This window comes from Panthera tigris, chromosome A2 (genome assembly GCF_018350195.1).
Source record: "Panthera tigris isolate Pti1 chromosome A2, P.tigris_Pti1_mat1.1, whole genome shotgun sequence".
In the NCBI taxonomy this organism is placed as follows: Eukaryota; Metazoa; Chordata; class Mammalia; order Carnivora; family Felidae; genus Panthera; species Panthera tigris.
The window spans coordinates 109,589,761-109,607,002 of NC_056661.1; the positions used below are offsets into that span (position 1 = coordinate 109,589,761).

The 17,242-nt window shown below is 38.9% G+C and overlaps 1 protein-coding gene across 2 annotated transcripts in view; it reads right to left on the reverse strand.

The window, feature by feature from the left end:
• The window catches only part of SNX13 (sorting nexin 13), a 134,671-nt gene extending 120,081 nt beyond the window's left edge, over positions 1-14,590 (reverse strand). The window contains exon 1 of one of the 2 annotated variants that reach the window (XM_042967838.1): positions 14,378-14,590. Coding sequence is in view for 1 of the 2 variants with exons in the window: in XM_042967778.1 (XP_042823712.1) it covers positions 14,378-14,389 (12 nt within the window). In the remaining variant the exon portion in view is untranslated. The remainder of the gene's footprint in view (positions 1-14,377) is intronic. The other variant, XM_042967778.1, reaches the window with a different exon arrangement.
• Between the last annotated feature and the right edge of the window lie 2,652 nt (positions 14,591-17,242).

The window sequence follows — 17,242 nt, forward strand, 5'->3', positions numbered from 1 at the left end:
TCCAGGTTTCTCACTAATTTTCTTCCCATTCCACAAATACCTTGTTCTCTTTAGATCCTGTCACTATGACACTAAACTAAACTGAAATGTACTGTTCTGATATAATACAATATTACACTTAGCATTTCTAATCCCACAATTGGTATACTGCTTACCTACCCTCTCTGGGCTACATAAAGATCCTCAAACATCAAAGACCATTCTCTTATCATTAACTCATACTGAAAAATAAGCTTAGTTACATGGCAATTCATATTAATAAGTACCTTTAAAAAAACTGAATTATAAAGAATGAATTCAATTAATACACCAGAAGACTTCCACTTACAAAAGTGTTCTGAAGTACACAAAACTTTTACCACAGCAGTTCCTGGGTGCAAAAGCAAGATAAAACAGGCCATATTCATAAATGGTCTCTCTTCTCCCTCATTTATATATGACTATAACAATACAAGAATAAAAGTTTCAATATTCACAACTCAACTTCTGCTTTTCCCCATAATATAGCACCAAGGGGAAATCAAAACAACACAAGCCTATCACAGCAGAGAGAGCTGTATTTCAACGTACAGCTTAGCAATGAACTATCACCAATCTTCTACCTTTCCTTTCTTTCTTATGAAAAAGGGCATCCTCTAAAACAACAATAGGAGCCATCATTTATTAAGTGCTTAGCACTGGCTAAGACCTTTGCCAACCACTTTACGTATATTTCTCACAACAACTCTGACAGAAGTTGTATTACTAACTCTATTCTGCAAATGAGGGAACAGCTCAGTCATAGAACTGGACCATGAACTGAACTTTGTTTAAAATTCAAGCATGCTCTATACCATTATTTTAAACAGACTCTCGGGGCCCCTGGGTGGCTCAGTCGGTTAAGCGTCTGACTTCGGTTCAGGTCACGATCTCATGGTCTGTGAGTTCCAGCCCCGCATCGGGCTCTGTGCTGACAGCTCAGAGCCTGGAGCCTGCTTTGGATTCTGTGTCTCCCTCTCTCTCTCTGCTCCTCCCCCGTTCATGGTCTGTCTCTCTCTGTCTCAAAAATAAACAAACATTTAAAAAAATAAAATAAACTGACTCTCAAGTAGACTTTTTAAAAAAGGAGGGGATAGGCAAAATTCTATACCCGATATCTGAATAGCCAAATAAAAGTGATTTATTTTTAAAAATTCAATTTATCAGAAATACCTAAAGTAACTAAACTGACACTAATATCTTAAAGCCCTTGGTACTCTTTAAGAATCTGATGTCAATTAGATCTGATGCAGCTATTAGAATTCAGATAACTTTCAGGGTATGTTCTAGAGTTGGCACAGATTCACATAATTTCCTTCACATTTCTGAAGGCTGTACAGTAACAACTTAATATCAGAACAATGACCCTGAAAGTACTACAAAATCCTCTAAAATCATAATAAAAAAAAAAAAAACCTCAGCAGTGTTCATTAACTCAGAGATTATGAGTCTTTTTTAATCAAAATAAATTTAGACAAGAGGCATACAACCACAAAAAGAAATTCTAATACAATGTATTAAATATATATAAACTGTTTTATTTGTTCACCACTTAAGTTAACAACAGAAAATATTTTTATATCCATAAGTGTTGTGTAATTTAAAAATCAAAGTTAAATTCTCTATCATGTCCTGTTTAGGGTAGGAAGGGAGGGAGGAAAGGGTAAAGATTGGGGAAAAGCCCTAAGAGAGCAAACTGCAAGCTTACAGACACAGAGAATAGTAAAAGACAGAAGCCAAGAGAAAATAATCAACACATCCAAAAAGCATCAGTAATAAGAAAGCAAAACTAAGTATAGAAAGGAAGATAAAGACATCTAGATTCACCCACAAAGGACTGTGATGGCATAATCTCCAGCTAAGTAAAATGTTTTTATAACATGAACACCCCCTTCTTAAGTATAGCAGTTTATTATATTATTGTATGAATGCAAATAGGCAGCTGTTGTATAGACTGAAATTATTTATATTTCGTATCCATATTTAGACTCGTAAGTACAAATTTTATTTGTAATAGCGTAGCCCTCAGTCCTTTTCTTAACCTACTGCACAGTATTAGTAATACTAATCAAGCCAATTATATATGCGTGTATATATGTATATATATATACATATTTATACCTTAAACAAAGGATTCTTGTGTTCCTCACCTATCTATCCCATATAAAAGGAACAATCTAAAAGAGCTTACCTAAATTCAAAGCTGCTTTACATAAAACTTTATCAAACTGACAAGAATCATAGTACTTCCCATAATAGAAAACTACACAACACTGACATTTTTAAAAAATTTTTTGAATGTTTATTCATTTTTGAGAGACAGAGCATGGGGGCGGGGGGGGGGGGGGGGGGCGGGGCAGAGAGAGAGAGACACGGAAACCAAAGCAGGCTCCAGGTTCTGAGCTGTCAGCAAAGAGCCTGATGTGGAGCTTGAACCCATGGACCATGAGATCATGACCTGAGCTGAAGCTGGACGCTTAACTGACTGAGCCACCCAGGCACCCCACAACACTGGCATTTTTAAAGCTTAATATGAAATTGTACTACTTTTCCCTTTCACTTCATCTACAGTAAAAAACTTTAATGGCCAGAAGAGATATATTAGTTAGTCAAAAGTTCTAGTTATGACCAATTCATAATGTAAAGGTAGCACCTATTTCCTCCTGAAATCCAGTCTTAATCTAGCACTTAATGTAATACATAAATCAGAAAGTCAGTAAAAATGGAGACAGAAAGGGAAGAATTAGACCATCTAGGTCAAAGAGGATTTGTTATTTTTGACATTTTGAAACCTTAATGACACAAACAACACAGAAAACAACTCCAAACACTAAATTGTAAGTTATGAAAATAAGCTACTTGCTATTTACATCTGAAAAATCAATAATAAAACCTAGTATTTACTGAGTGTTACTGTGGGAAACACTGTTCACAGTACTTAACATGTGTTATTTCACTTAATACTTCTAACAACCCTGTGGCATGAGTACCATTAACTTACAGTCACACAGATGAGAAAACTAAGGGTAAAAAAATTAATAACTTTTCAAAGCCAAAATGCTCCAAAGTGACAAAACTTTGATTCAAATCCAAATAATATGACACCAGCCATCACTCTTAACCATCCATATATGACACTTAAAACTTAGGAATGTTCAATTTGTGATCAGAAGATGCACACATATATGTGCATGTACAGATAAAAAGTATATAGATATAGAAAAAATGATGATTATCACTGCACCCCACTACAAAGATAATCACACTTTGGTAGTCCTGTAAATTTTGCGTTAGTGTCTATTAATTGATTGAATATTCTGAGTTATCAGACATTAACTTGCAGAGCTTTTTGGTTCATACAATAAACTTTTAATAAATTATAAAATACTCTTAAGCCTAATTTATATTTCTAAAATTGTTATGTAGTAAACACACTCTCTCTTTGTAAAATACATTATTTCAATGTTTCTTTTTCTCTTTACTGTTACACCTTTAAAGCTGCCTCCAACATCCCTTTAGCCCATTTCCCTTTATTCTGCCCACTTTTACCAGAATTAGACTACTCCAACAGTTTAAAGTGTTAAGCACTTAGGTACTACCCAAGAAAATGCATGAGATGTTAGTAATTAACTTCGGATGTAAAAATAGCTGATTATATTAATAGCTGCAGTCTGATTAAATATCCTGAAAAAAATATGCCATCTCAAATAAACTCGGGAAGAGAAATCAAGAACTCTAAAGTACAATATTATGACTTAAAGAAACAGTACATAACACAAAAGATCATATCTTAACATCAGACCAATTACTTCCCAAAATTTATGTTAATAACTAAAATGAGATGACATTTTATTTCACACTACACTTAACTCTTCCATTAGCACTGTACAACTTCAATCAGTTTTATGATGTCTAAGCCTCAAATGATGGTGAATCCAAAAGCCATTCTCCACACATGCATGGTGTCTCACAATACAGGGGCGCCTGGGTGGCTCAGTCAGTTAAGTGTCCAACTTTGGCTCAGGTCATGATCTAATGGTTTGTAAGTTCAAGCCCCATGTCAGGCTCTATGTAAACAGCTCAGAGCCTGGAGTCTACTTCAGATTCTCTATCTCCTTCTCTCTCTGCCCTCCCCTGCTCACTTGCACATGCGCTCACTCGCTCTCTCTCTCTCTCTCTCAAAAAAAATTTTTTTAAAAAGTCACAATACAAAGAATCACACACTCTCTCAGGTGCCAAACCACAGCCAACCTACTTAAAAGTAGTCCCAGGGCTCCAGGAGCAAAACCAATTCAGGTTTAAGTGAAGTAACTTACAAGGACTCCCCTGTAATGCAGAGCTAAGGACAAGGCAAAAGCAGGATTCACCTTGGGGGTTTCACAGATGCATCAGAATAAAAATGTTCCTCGTGAAATTGGAGAAAACAGTACAATAAACCAACTATAGTAAATAATTCCAGCCTCCTTATGTGAGTATTTCATACTAACTTAAAGATCATTAAAACAGTTCAATTCTCACAGTTGAACATAGAATTACTTTGGGAATTTCTCTGGTACATACGATTTCTAAATTTACAATGGAAGTATAGATGAGTGAAATGATCTAACAATACTCTGTATCCAATAGTGACACTGAGAGGAATTTTAGTCAAGAGATTAGAGCAACAGCTGCCTTCCTTGAAGGTATACCCCCCAAAATTTCCAACTTTTTAATATCCATGCCCAAATTTTTACTCATACTTGCAAACTTTCAAGATAGCATTAGAGGCCATGCAAACTGTGAAACACTCAACAAAACACAAAAATCAGCACTATTATACTATTAGAAACAAAGCTTTAAGTTTATCTAGTTCAGGAATATAGATTTTAAATAGTACACATAAGATCGTAATAAAAATCAAGTATCGAGGCTCCTAGGTGGTTCAGATGGTTAAGTGTCCAACTCTTGATCTCAGTTCAGGTGTTGATCTCATCAGGGTTGTGAGTTCAAGCCCTGCACTGGGCTCCACTCTGGGTGTGGAGCCAACTTAAAAAAAAGAAAAATTAAGTATTAAAAAGATGCAAGATGAAATTCTAAGTTGTTCCTGCATTTGTAATTGGTCATACGAAAATAAGATCAATCCAAGAGCACCTGGGTGGCTCAAGTTGGTTAAGCATCCAACTTCGGCTCAGTTCATCATCTCGCAGTTCATGAGTTTGAGCCCCACGTGGAGCTCTGTGCTGACAGCTCAGAGCCTGGAGCCTGCTTCAATTTCTGTGTCCCTCTCTCACTCTGCTCCTCCCCCACCCATGCGTGCACGCTCCTCTCTCTCTCTCATAAATAAACATTTAAAAAAAGAAGAAGAAAAGATCAATCCAATCAGATTTTTACCTGTTGGAAAAATCAAGACAGAATTAATTACATTCTAACAAAAAAGCCTGGTGTTCAACTTTTTCTATTTTTTTGTTGTTGTTGTTTTGTGATCCCAAACACAATATTCAACCACAATGCCCTACTGAAAAATGTCTAATAGACACTGATAGTAACTAATCCTTGAAGGATAATTAATGTGACAGCTTAAATTTACGGTAGACAGCTTTTGTCTTTTCACTTTTACCTTAACCTTACTGAAGGAAATATTTAACATTCATTCATTTAATAGATATTTAGTGAGGACACTAGGTGTCAAGCTCTATTCTAAGCACTGAAAACACAAATGTGAGCCACATCTTCAGTTTACATTCTAGTGGGGAAGAAACACAAAAAAGATAAATAAATGAATATATAGCATATGAAGGTGGAGACCAAGTGTTACTTTCACCAGGATAATGGAATTCAGCTGGATCCTTCAGTAGACTATAGTAGAACTCTTAAGGAGATTTAGAATATTTTTGGGGTGGAGAAACATGACAAATTCACAGATTTTTTTTTTTTTTTTTTGCTTCTCTGTTCTCATATATAAATATATATGAATATATATATACACACATAGACAGGCAAGATGGTTGATGCTTCAATTGCAAGGAGAAACTCATTTTAGAGCTGCCATCTCATCCAAACTGGTAATTCTACCTGGAGTTATAAAGCTAATGCAAGTAATTACCTTTTGATTACATATTCCAACCTTTTATTTCTCTTAATTTCCCATCCTTTAATTATGGTACTTGTTTTATTTTGACAAAAGACTTCAAGGCTTCAGCTGAGTGACTGCCCAACTGGCACAATTTAGCTCTGATAGTGAATTTTCTGAGGGCAGGTTTCAGATCTGACTCACCACTTCAGCACCAGAACTTCTTATTTGCCTACCATACAGTAGGTATATTTGTGTTTGGTGAACAAATTAATCCACAAAAATGAATATCCAGTACAAGTTAAAACCAAAGCTTAATGAAAATTATCCTAACAGCTTCTTCTTTAAAGAAATAACTAGGACTGATTAAAAGTTTTCTTTTGTCACAAATATTTAAGAACATGTACAAATGACTACTAAACCTCAAATAAGTAACCTTTTTCAAAATACTTGTTTTAGAATTTGTTTCAAAAATTCTTAATCAGTTTACCAACTACAAGGGAAACTAACCTCATTACTAGTTTGCAAGACATGCTCTTGGTCTACTTTTTTTTTTCTTTCACCTCTTCTAACCTATTGCCTGATTCCCCTATAACTACACCGATGGCCAGGGGGGCACCCTCTTTCTCAGGAGATCCATTCATCCCCCCACTGAGCAGCTAGTGAGCCATAAACCTGGATGGAGCCTAGGACTTGAATTCACACTAGTGCAAGGCATACAGAGAAAACACCTGACAGTTTAACTACTAATATTTGTATAATGATTGGCAATTTACAAAGAGTTATATTCTCTGTACTCTCATTTTATCTGATCTTCACAACAATGTGAGAGCAGCTAGAAAGTTGCTATTATTATCCAATTTTATAAAGAAGGAAACTAAGACTCAAAAATTTCAAACAGCTTCCCCAATGTCACATCATAAATAAGTGAAGTTGTGACTCAGCCTTATATTACTTAAGGTTATTTGTATGTTGTCTCACTACCATGGTAGGTGTAACTTGTTTACAGACATGAGGATGCATTACCACGAGTCCAGCCTATCTATTCACTCAATATTAACCTCTTTTTAAAGGGGTTAAGATAGTTTAAAAGCTGTCCACTTGATTTAATTCAAAGTTCCCTCTCCTCTCAGATATTTAAAGCTCTGTAGTAACAGGACACCTGGGTAGCATAGACGGTTAAGCATCCCCCGGCTCCAGTCATGACCTCACAGTGATCGTGATCGAGCTCCATGTAGGACTCCACACACAGCAGGAACCTGCTTGGGATTCTCTCTCCCTTCCTCTCTGCTCCTCCCCTGCTCGCAAGCTTTTTCTCTCTCTCAAAATAAACATTTTAAAAAATAATAATAAAGTGTTGTAATATCAAAATTAAACCTGAGAAATGGAAAGCCAGTTTTAGATTACCATCAATAAAGAGAGCAATTAATGGTCTGTGAAACCACAAAATTTCAAAACACATTTAAAAAGTCACTCAGGGAATGCCATAAAGTCACCAAATAGCTAGCTAGTTAGTGACCAGCACTGAACACTCCTCCCCATGATAGAACCTATTTTCTCCCTCTTCCAAAAGTTCATGCTCCCTCCTTTCCCATTATAATTCGGCTAACACGGCTTAATTCCACCTGAAGCAAAGATCCTCTCATTCCCCTTTTCTTCTCCCTTTAAGAGATTTCTCTTCATTCCATAGCTAGAAATGAAACTGAACATAAGCAAGCATGAGCACATTTAACATAACCAGATTAATACAGAAACCACACTACATAATCTGCAAAAGGCTATATATGTACTGGTAGTTACTACGTAAAGAGATGAAAAGCCAATACATTTTACAGGGACCATATGACATACAACCAATACCTGTAATCTTTAAAACTACAAACACTTCTACTTATTTCTCAGTTCTTCTCCCAAATTTAATTCCATATTTCCTCAAATAAAATAATTTTATAAATGTGTAGCAATTAATGTAACACTTTAACCATAAACATACCATAGACTAGTTAAGAAAATATTTTTTATCAATGTCTATGGAAAACTGGTCAACAAACTTTAGAACAATCCATCCAAACAACAGAGTCATATACACTGATATCTCCCTATTTAGGACCCCCAAGGATAGTTATGAACATCTAAAACCTCTATTTTAGTATTTCAAAATACCAAATGGAAGGCATGTTCAATATAAAGTTACAGGGCTTAACTAAAATGTCACATATATTTGCTTCTGCTTGCAATTCGATCAACTAGCTAGCTACTGATCAGGAGGGAAGGGGTTTATGTGTGCTGGATTAATAAAACATAATGAAAGTAATTATGAATGTAATTTATTTATAAGCTCTGAAAACCTGGAATCAAAAGGGAAAAAATAAAACAAAAGCCTTTTAAATTTCTTTTTTTTGGCGGGGGGGCCGCCTGGGTGGCTCAGGCAGTTAAGTGTCCGACTAGCTCAGGTTATGATCTTGTGGTTCGTGAGTTCAAGTCCTATGTCAGCTCTGTGTGACAGCTTGGAGCCTGCTTCAGATTCATTCTCTCTCTCTCTCTCTCTCTCTCTGCCCCTCCCCTGCTTGTTCACCCTCTCCCTCCCTCCCTCATTCCCTCCCTCTCTCTCTTTCTCTCTCTCCCTCTCAAGAATAAACTTTAAAATTTGTTTTTAATTTTTTTTTAAGATTTTATTTTTAGGTAATCTCTACACCCAATACGGGGTTCAAACTCATAACCCTGAGATCAAGAGTCACACACCCTACTAGTGACTGAGCCAACCAGGCACCCCACCCCTTTAAAATTCTTGAGAAATGTTGGCAATATTCAATTTGGCTTATCAAAAGATGCTAAACAATATTGTATGTACAGTTACAAGCCAGTCTCATTCTAGACAGTGATGTCCTTCCACTCCCCTTATAAAATCTCTTTCCTACTTTTTAACATCCTTTAAATGCCAATTGAGGCTATAGTTCTTATTCTAGTTAGTAGCCTTTACAATATCATTAATTAATTATTTTAAAAATCGCTCATGCAGTTTAAAGATTAACCCATCCCAAGAATATTTCTCTTAACCTAATCAAGTCATAAATTTTTACTAAACATTTATGATGGGCAAGACAGTGTGTGTATGTGTCTTTCAAAAGAGCCCTGAACGTCCAAAGACCTTTCCTTGCTGTACAACTTATCACATCTCAGGATTTCCCATACAAGAAACTCTCTAAGTCTCTGCTATTAGGGTTCTCCAAAGAAACAGAAACAACAGGAGATATAGATACAGAACTTTTTAAGGAGATTATGAGGAATTCGTTCCCATGATGACAGGGGCTGAGAAGTCCCACCATCTGCCATGTGCAAGCTGGGGATCCAGGAAAACTAGTGGTAATTCAGTCCAAAGGCCTAAGAACCAGGGAACTGATCATTTAAATCCCTGGGGGCAGGAGATGAAATAAGATGTGATGGATGCCCAGCTCAAGCAGTAAGGTGGGGCGGGGTGGGGGGGGGGGAGGGAGGCAAATTCTTCCTCCCTCCATGTGTCCTATTCTGGCACTCAATGGATTACATAGTTTAGATAGTGAGCATCCACAATGGAAGAGCAATCTACTTTAAAGAGACCACTGACTCAAATGCTAATCTCATCCTCATCCAGTACACCCTAAGAGACACACCCAGAAATAATGTTTAATCTTGACCCTCCGTGGCCAAACTGACAAAATTACCCATCACATGGTTAAACAACTTTGCCATTGGGGCGCCTGGGTGGCTCAGTCGGTTACGCGTCCGACTTCAACTCAGGTCACGATCTCGCGGTCTGTGAGTTCGAGCCCCGCGTCAGGCTCTGGGCTGATGGCTCAGAGCCTGGAGCCTGCTTCCGATTCTGTGTTTCCCTCTCTCTCTGCCCCTCCCCCGTTCATGCTGTGTCTCTGTCTCAAAAATAAATAAACGTTAAAAAAAAAAAATTTAAACAACTTTGCCATATAATGCAAATTCTATCACGTTCTTTGAGAGCAAATCACCTATCAAAAGCTATGAGAAATCCTGAAAGAACAAAGCAATTATCTTCCTTTGTGCAAATATCTTCAAAATGTATTTGAAACACAAAATTTTATTCCGTTAACAACTATTAACCTGGAACTTTTAAAAGTGCTACAGAGTACATCTTTTCCCATCTGTATCATACTTGTTAACCACAAAATCAACAATTTAGTATTAATATCTAAAAACCAACAAATCTGGGTGGCAGTGACTTAACACCAACGTAAACCTTTTTTAACATCTACTAATGCCTCACATTTGCACACAACTCAAACTATTAAGTTTAAACAGCTACAACTTTTCACTCCATATTTTTAAAAGCACACACAAATGTCAACAGGCTGACTGATAACTGGGTGTTAGGCAAAAACAATCTCCTGAGTATACCACAGCTCTGGTTCAAATTCAACACATTTTCTTGTATCTTCTATAGCTTTAGTTCTCTGTTAATAATAAATGCTCAGAATAATAATCTTAATAGCTTTTGAAAAAAGTTTAAAAATGTGTTTAATGAAAATTCACTGATAAATATTTCATTATATTCTAATGCTGTGAAAATTCAGATTTTAACAAATCCTTAAGTAAACATCCCAGACCCTAATTATGATATATGGAAATTTACACTTATTTTTAAAAAGAGAGTGGTGGAGGAAGAGTGGGTATGAAACAAATAATTTTCAAGTATACTATGACAAATAAGAGTAACATTAAGAGTAAGACGTCCTAAAGGGCAAAGACAGAAGGGGAAAAATAATTTAAACATTTAAAACAAACAAAGCTGTCATCCCTATATGGAAAATGCAAAAGACACACAGATATGTCTAGCAAGTCTCATAAATATTTCAATTATATTGAGAATGAAAATAATACAAATTGAAGTCAAAAGGTTTAAATCAGAAACTATGCTACCTCCTCTTTTAAAAAATAAGGGGGGGGGGGCACCTGGGTGGCTCAGTCGGTTGAGTGGCCGACTTCGGCTCGGGTCATGATCTCGCGGTCAGTGAGTTCAAGCCCCGCGTCAGGCTCTGTGCTGACAGCTCAGAGCCTGGAGCTTGTTTCAGATTCTGTGTCTCCCTCTCTCTGACCCTCCCCCGTTCATGCTCTGTCTCTGTCTCAAAAATAAATAAACATTAAAAAAAATTTTTTTTTAAATAAGGGGGGGGGTACGGGGGCAGAAGAACCTACTGGTGCTCTACTTTCAAATCACACCAATCTATCATATCACAGGTTTCAAAGTTCAATGTACATATTAATTTGCTGAATTGAGTAATTTTTCCTTGTAGCTTAGTATGGCCCTTAATTGCTCACATGAATGGTTTCTCATTTCTGAAAAGGTTTCAAAGATCTATTTTGACAAAATGCAAAACTGAAAAGTTTCATATGAATGTTTATCACTACTGTTATTATTATGTATCTATATACTTGGCATCCCTACTTTGGTTCAAAAACAAAAACCAAAAAACCTAAACCTAAAAATAGTATACTGATGACTATCGATTACAAAAGAAAATCAATGACACATTCCATACTGAGCCACAAAAACAGCACACAATTTGGAATAAGACGACCTAGGTATGATTCCCAGCTCCACCACTTGTTATATAATTTTAAGCCAACTATTTTAACTGAGTCTCTGTCTTCTCACCTGGCTAATGAGAATAGTATCTCCTACCTCAATGCTGAGATGCAAAAGACCCAAGCAGATAGTACCACTCACCACTTTCTAAGCATAGTATACACTTGTTGAACAAGAGAATCTTCTGTAACACAGCTCGTAACTAAATATTTTGAAATCTAACATGAATTAAATCACCTCTTCACCTCCCCTAATGCCTCCTGATCTGTGTTAAAACTAAGAGAAGCAGTAAAATAAAGTACTACACTACTAATTTTTTAGTAACCAATATGGAGTACAATTTTATATCTACGATATTTCAAAATAGGACTATTTTTCAGACTTAAAAAAAAAAGCTAAAGCAAGAAGTCTTTCTTAAGCAATGATAAGTCTCAGTTTACCTACTGACAATATTCAGACAAGAAATAGTGTATTATTAACATCGATCAAGAGAGCTGAAAATTACTGAAAGCTAAATAGAATTCTGTACTGAGTCAGGAGATGGGATTCAAGTTTCGTATTTGCAACTAATAACTGCTTGACCTTGGACAAGTCCCTGGGCTTCAGTTTTCTAATCTATAAAATGAATACTAAAAACCAAAGATAAAATCCAAGTGCCGTTTAATCTGGGCCTTTCTCCGGAGAGGCAATCCCACATAGTAGTTAAGAGAATGGACTCAGCAGGAACTGCCACTGACTCTGCCACTTACAAGTTGCACACCGGTAGACACACAACGCACCAGAGGACACCTTTTTTTTTTTTTTTAATGTTTAAAAAATGTTTAATGTTTATTTATTTTTGAGCTAGAGGCAGAGCATGAGCGGGGGAAGGGCAAAGAGAGAGGGAAACACAGTATCTGAAACAGGCTCCAGGCTCTGAGCTCTCAGCACACAGACCGACATGGGGCTCAAACCCACAAACCGTGGAATGACCTGACACAGAGGGACACAACCTACTGAGCACTCAGGTGCCCCAGCACTACAGTACTTCTTACTAGCATCAATGGTTTATTGCTTAAAATATTTCCCTGAAACACAAAATCGTTTTACAGTACAGAAACTTAGAAGGCACAGTCCTTCCACATCAAGACACTAGCATTTTACTAGCAGACACGGAGCTCATATGACAGCATTACAACTTTTTACAACATGCTAACCTAAGCCAAGTTTCATCAAAAGATCATAAAATATCGTACATTAGAGACAGCACTGAAACCTTGTTAGAAGGCTAATTGTTCTCACCAAAATATCACAGTGAAGGTAAAAATAGAACTGCTACTTAGGTCTTTTTTTTTTTTTAACCTAATACTGCTAATGAAAACAGAAACTTATACCATAATCTCCGGGAATAAAATAAACTCCAGGATGCAAAATAATGTGGAATTTAAAAATATAAAGTGAAATGCAAACTATTAGAGATAATTAGTTCATTAAAGTCAGCCAGTAAAATATTCACCAGATACATCATACTCCAGGCTCTGTGCGTACATTATGTGCAAATACCAAGTGTGAACTTCCTCAGAATTAATCAAATGGTAAAGGCAAGTAAATGCTTTTTCATCACATTTTCACGCCACAAAAGCCACTCATCTACAAACGTTTTTATTTCCTTTTGGCCCAGGTAGGAAGGAATACTGCCCATTAAAACTGTTTCCTTTCCTTAGTGCAGCCCACAAAGATGCCCAAACTAGTAGTCCCTGACAGCTGATACCAGAACCTTCACAGGACTTCAAGCGAGTAACTTCTAAGACATTTGCTCAAATCCACAAGCTGCACAATTTATCTTCAGTGACGCCCACACCACCACATAGCACTACACCTAACTGTTAACCGGGGTCAAGTATCTGATGAGATCAATTTAATTCCTCCCCTGAACGTATTGCTAGTAAGGAACTCTACTTCTTCAAAAAGTCTGCTTTTTGCAATGGACATCAAGCACTAGAAAAGGGAAACTGACTGGCTAGTCATAGTTGCCCTACTTCCATTTCAGGTCCAAACGAGGGAAAAAAAAAAAAAAAAAAAGCTATTCCACGGAGAGTATCAAGGGAGCCTTAAGCAAATCAAGAGTGTAGATGCTAAACTGAACTTTCTGATTCCTACGATTTAAAACGGTGACAATGGGTGGGGGTTAGAGGGGGAGGTGAGATAACTGGGCTGTCCAAGTGTGGCTTGAGAAAAAAGGTCCACTTCACGAAGTAGTCAAAGTAGGGGGTAGGAAAAACCGGTCTGGCCAAGTGACAAACCCAGGATGCTGACCGAGCTTGGAGGTGGAGGGCCCTTGGAGGCCAGGGACCGGAGAAGGGAGATCTCGGGCAAACCGTAGGGGAACAGCAGCACCAACGCAGAGACCAACGCTGCCACGGAGCAGCGTGTAAGGGGACACCACGAAGGAAACGATGAGTTAGGAGGTGGCGACAGCAAGAGGGTGGCCAGTGCCACGGGCGACGGGCAAGTGGCAACTACGAAAGAAGAGGCACAGCAGCCGGAGGTGGTGGGACTCTGTTGAGTCAGCACAGCTCCTATTCAGGGGGCACTTGTAGGATCCCCGTTGCTCTTCGGGCCCCGGGGCCCGCTACGGAGGGTCGGGACCGCGGTCAGGAGAAACGCTGTTCTCGGAAGAGCTGGCGCCGGCCCCTTCCCCATTTCACAGGTAAACACTGGCCGCCGTCGCCGCTTACCTCTGTTAACATTATTACACCCCGGGGAAGTGAGCTCCTCCCTAGCCTCGCCGCATGGCAACAGCCGTAGCAGCAGCGAAAACTGCCGGAGCCGCCGCCAACGGCCGAAACAGCTCCTTCAGTCGTCTCCCGGGCGGCGGCTTTACTCGGCTTCGCTGGCTTCCCCCCGGCCCGGCTGCTCGCGACGGACGCGCCGCCATCTTGGAAGAGCGACGTCCGCGTCTCTCTGCGACGTGCGCTTCCATTGGTGGGCGCAGGAGCCGCCGGCGACTCGTGACCGTCTCCATGGCGCCGGCGCGTGGGGAAGCGGAGGCGGGCGCCTCGCGGCCCACTCGGCCACCGCGGTGAGGCCTCCAAAGCTGGGTTCCCAGGGTAACTTGCGATTGCCGGTAGTAGAGACGGGGCCCAGTGTGAGGCCAGCCCGGGAGCGGGCGCGCTCGCCCTCCGGGTTGGGTCGTCCTCCGCGGCTCGCCGGCGTAGGCCGGCCCTAGGGTGGAGTGAGATGGGCAGAGGCCGAGACTTCGACTGATGGCGCTGCGGACCTCGCGCTTCTCGGGAACTGGGAGGCAGATGTCCTGTAGACAAACTTCCCTCTGGCATTTCCTTTGCACAGCGGCGACCGAAGAGCACGCGGAGGCTCGGTTCCCTCCACGGTCTGGGGTTAAATATGATCTGAAACTGCTCCTCACGCAGTCCCTCTCTTCTTGAACTTTGACAGAAACTTTCCTTTGTCCTTAACCAATCGTCAGCGAGCCCTCTTTTGGGGTGTGCGACAGGTTGTAGAATTGATACAGGCATATCAGCTTTACCCAGGATCCTAGCACTTAGGACGGTCGCTGATTAAGTGATTGGCCAGCACCTACATCACAATGAGATCTTAGTTTTGCTTTTTCTAAGAGACCTCTTAAAAAAAATAATAAAGCCACTTTTGCTTTTTAGCTGTCATCTTTTACAGCTCTACTAGCCTCTTGATACAATGTGTCTGGTGTATCAGTGTGAGCAGATTTCAGCAAGTGGCATTGTAGCTAGTGCCAAGCTGAAATGGGACTGAACTCTGGCCCTCAGTGTGCATTCAAAGAAGCCCCTGAGACTGACACCATTCTGAATCTACCACTAGATGAGTTACAATATGTGGAGGCAGTCACTTCTACCTGAATTTTAACGAAAGTGGTTTACCTGAACCTGCTGTCAAAGCGTGTTGTTCTGTTGTGTGTTAGAAATTAGTTTAGAAGGAAATTGAAGATTTTCAGATTTGATATGCAGAACCCTTCCATCTTTTTTTATGAGGGGTACAAAAGCACTTTGAAAACTAACGTCGTTCATTCCCCTTTTCCCGAATCTCCTTCCTTAACAACGGTACTATTCTATAAAATGAAATTTGCTTAATACACTACTATTATAGTCTCAAAATATTACAAACTTGTGTTATCTCTATTGTATCCTCCCCAAGGAAACAAAACTATTTAGGTAGTCAGGTAAAAAATCAAGAAAAACCCTCATTTTGCCCAATTCAACTAATTGAGGCAAAGTAGTTTTTGTTTTGATACACATCTGATACATAGTTTCCGTATTCCTGGGCCAGCAGAATTCTGACCTCTGCAACACAATAAAATGTGTTACTAGTATTGACAGATTAAGCCATGATAGGAAATACGATTGGAAAATACTATCTGGACTAAGATATTAAGGGAAACTAAGAGATACTAGAGACAACAAGGAAGCTGGAAAAAGATATTGTTCCAACCTGTAAGTAAGAAAACAGAGAAGGAGACTTGTTAATATTTAAGACACCAACTAGTGAATTACAACTATAATTTAGGTGTCTAGCCTAAGTATTTAACTTTTTGCACATATTTTCCCATTACAGAAGTAATACATTTTCACTTGGTCTAAAGGTAGTAAAGTAAGTGTAGACATTACTTGAGTTTATACCAACCTGTAATATGACCCGGACATGCTTTTAATATTTAAGAGTTTATCTGTAGACCTAGGAGAGAGAAAGCCAAAATCATCAGCTCCCAGTTTTCTCAGCGAGCGTCCTTTCTGTGACCTAAAAAACCTTATGCTAGCTAGCCTTGCAGGTCTCTCCTCACATCCACTGCTCTGACCTCATTTCTACCAGGCACTTTGTCCCAGCTTTCCTGCTCCTATAACAGCAAGTCATGTTCTTGACTTGGGGCCTTTGCACTGACTGCACTCTATCTAGAAGGATCTATCCACCAAATACTTGCATGGCTAGCCCCTTCACTTCTGTCCCATCCCTGCTCAAATGTCATCTTTTTAAAGAAGCCTACTCTGACCATCCCATTTAAAATGTTGCCTGTCTCTATCCTCCCTTCCTTTAGTTCATAACTCTTACACTTTCTAACAGTTACTCTTTTTCTTATTGTCTGCCTTCCTTCCATTAGGACATAAACTCCACAAGGTCAGGGATTTTTTTGCTTTGTTCATGGATGTTTCCTCAGCACCTATAATATAAGAATACTGCATGACACATAGTAGATACTCAATAAAAATTTCTTCAATGAATGGTTAAATCATTTCCTAAAAGACCTCAAAAGGAAAAAGCCTAATTAAAGTTGATTTATTTTTTTTAATGTTTATTTATTTTGAGAGAGAGAGAGAACATATGAGCAAGCGGAGCGGGGGGTGGGGGGGGGGGGCGGGGGGGGGGGTTAGAGAATCCTAAGCAGGCCCTGGCCTGTCAGTGCAGAACCCAACATGGGGCTAGATCATGACCTAACTGAAATCAAGAGCCAGATGCTTAACGGACTGAGCCACCCAGGTGCCCCTGATTTAAAACGCAATCTTTTCTGTTGAAAGGTTAATTAAAAAAAAAAAAAAAAAAAAAAAAAAAAAAAAAAT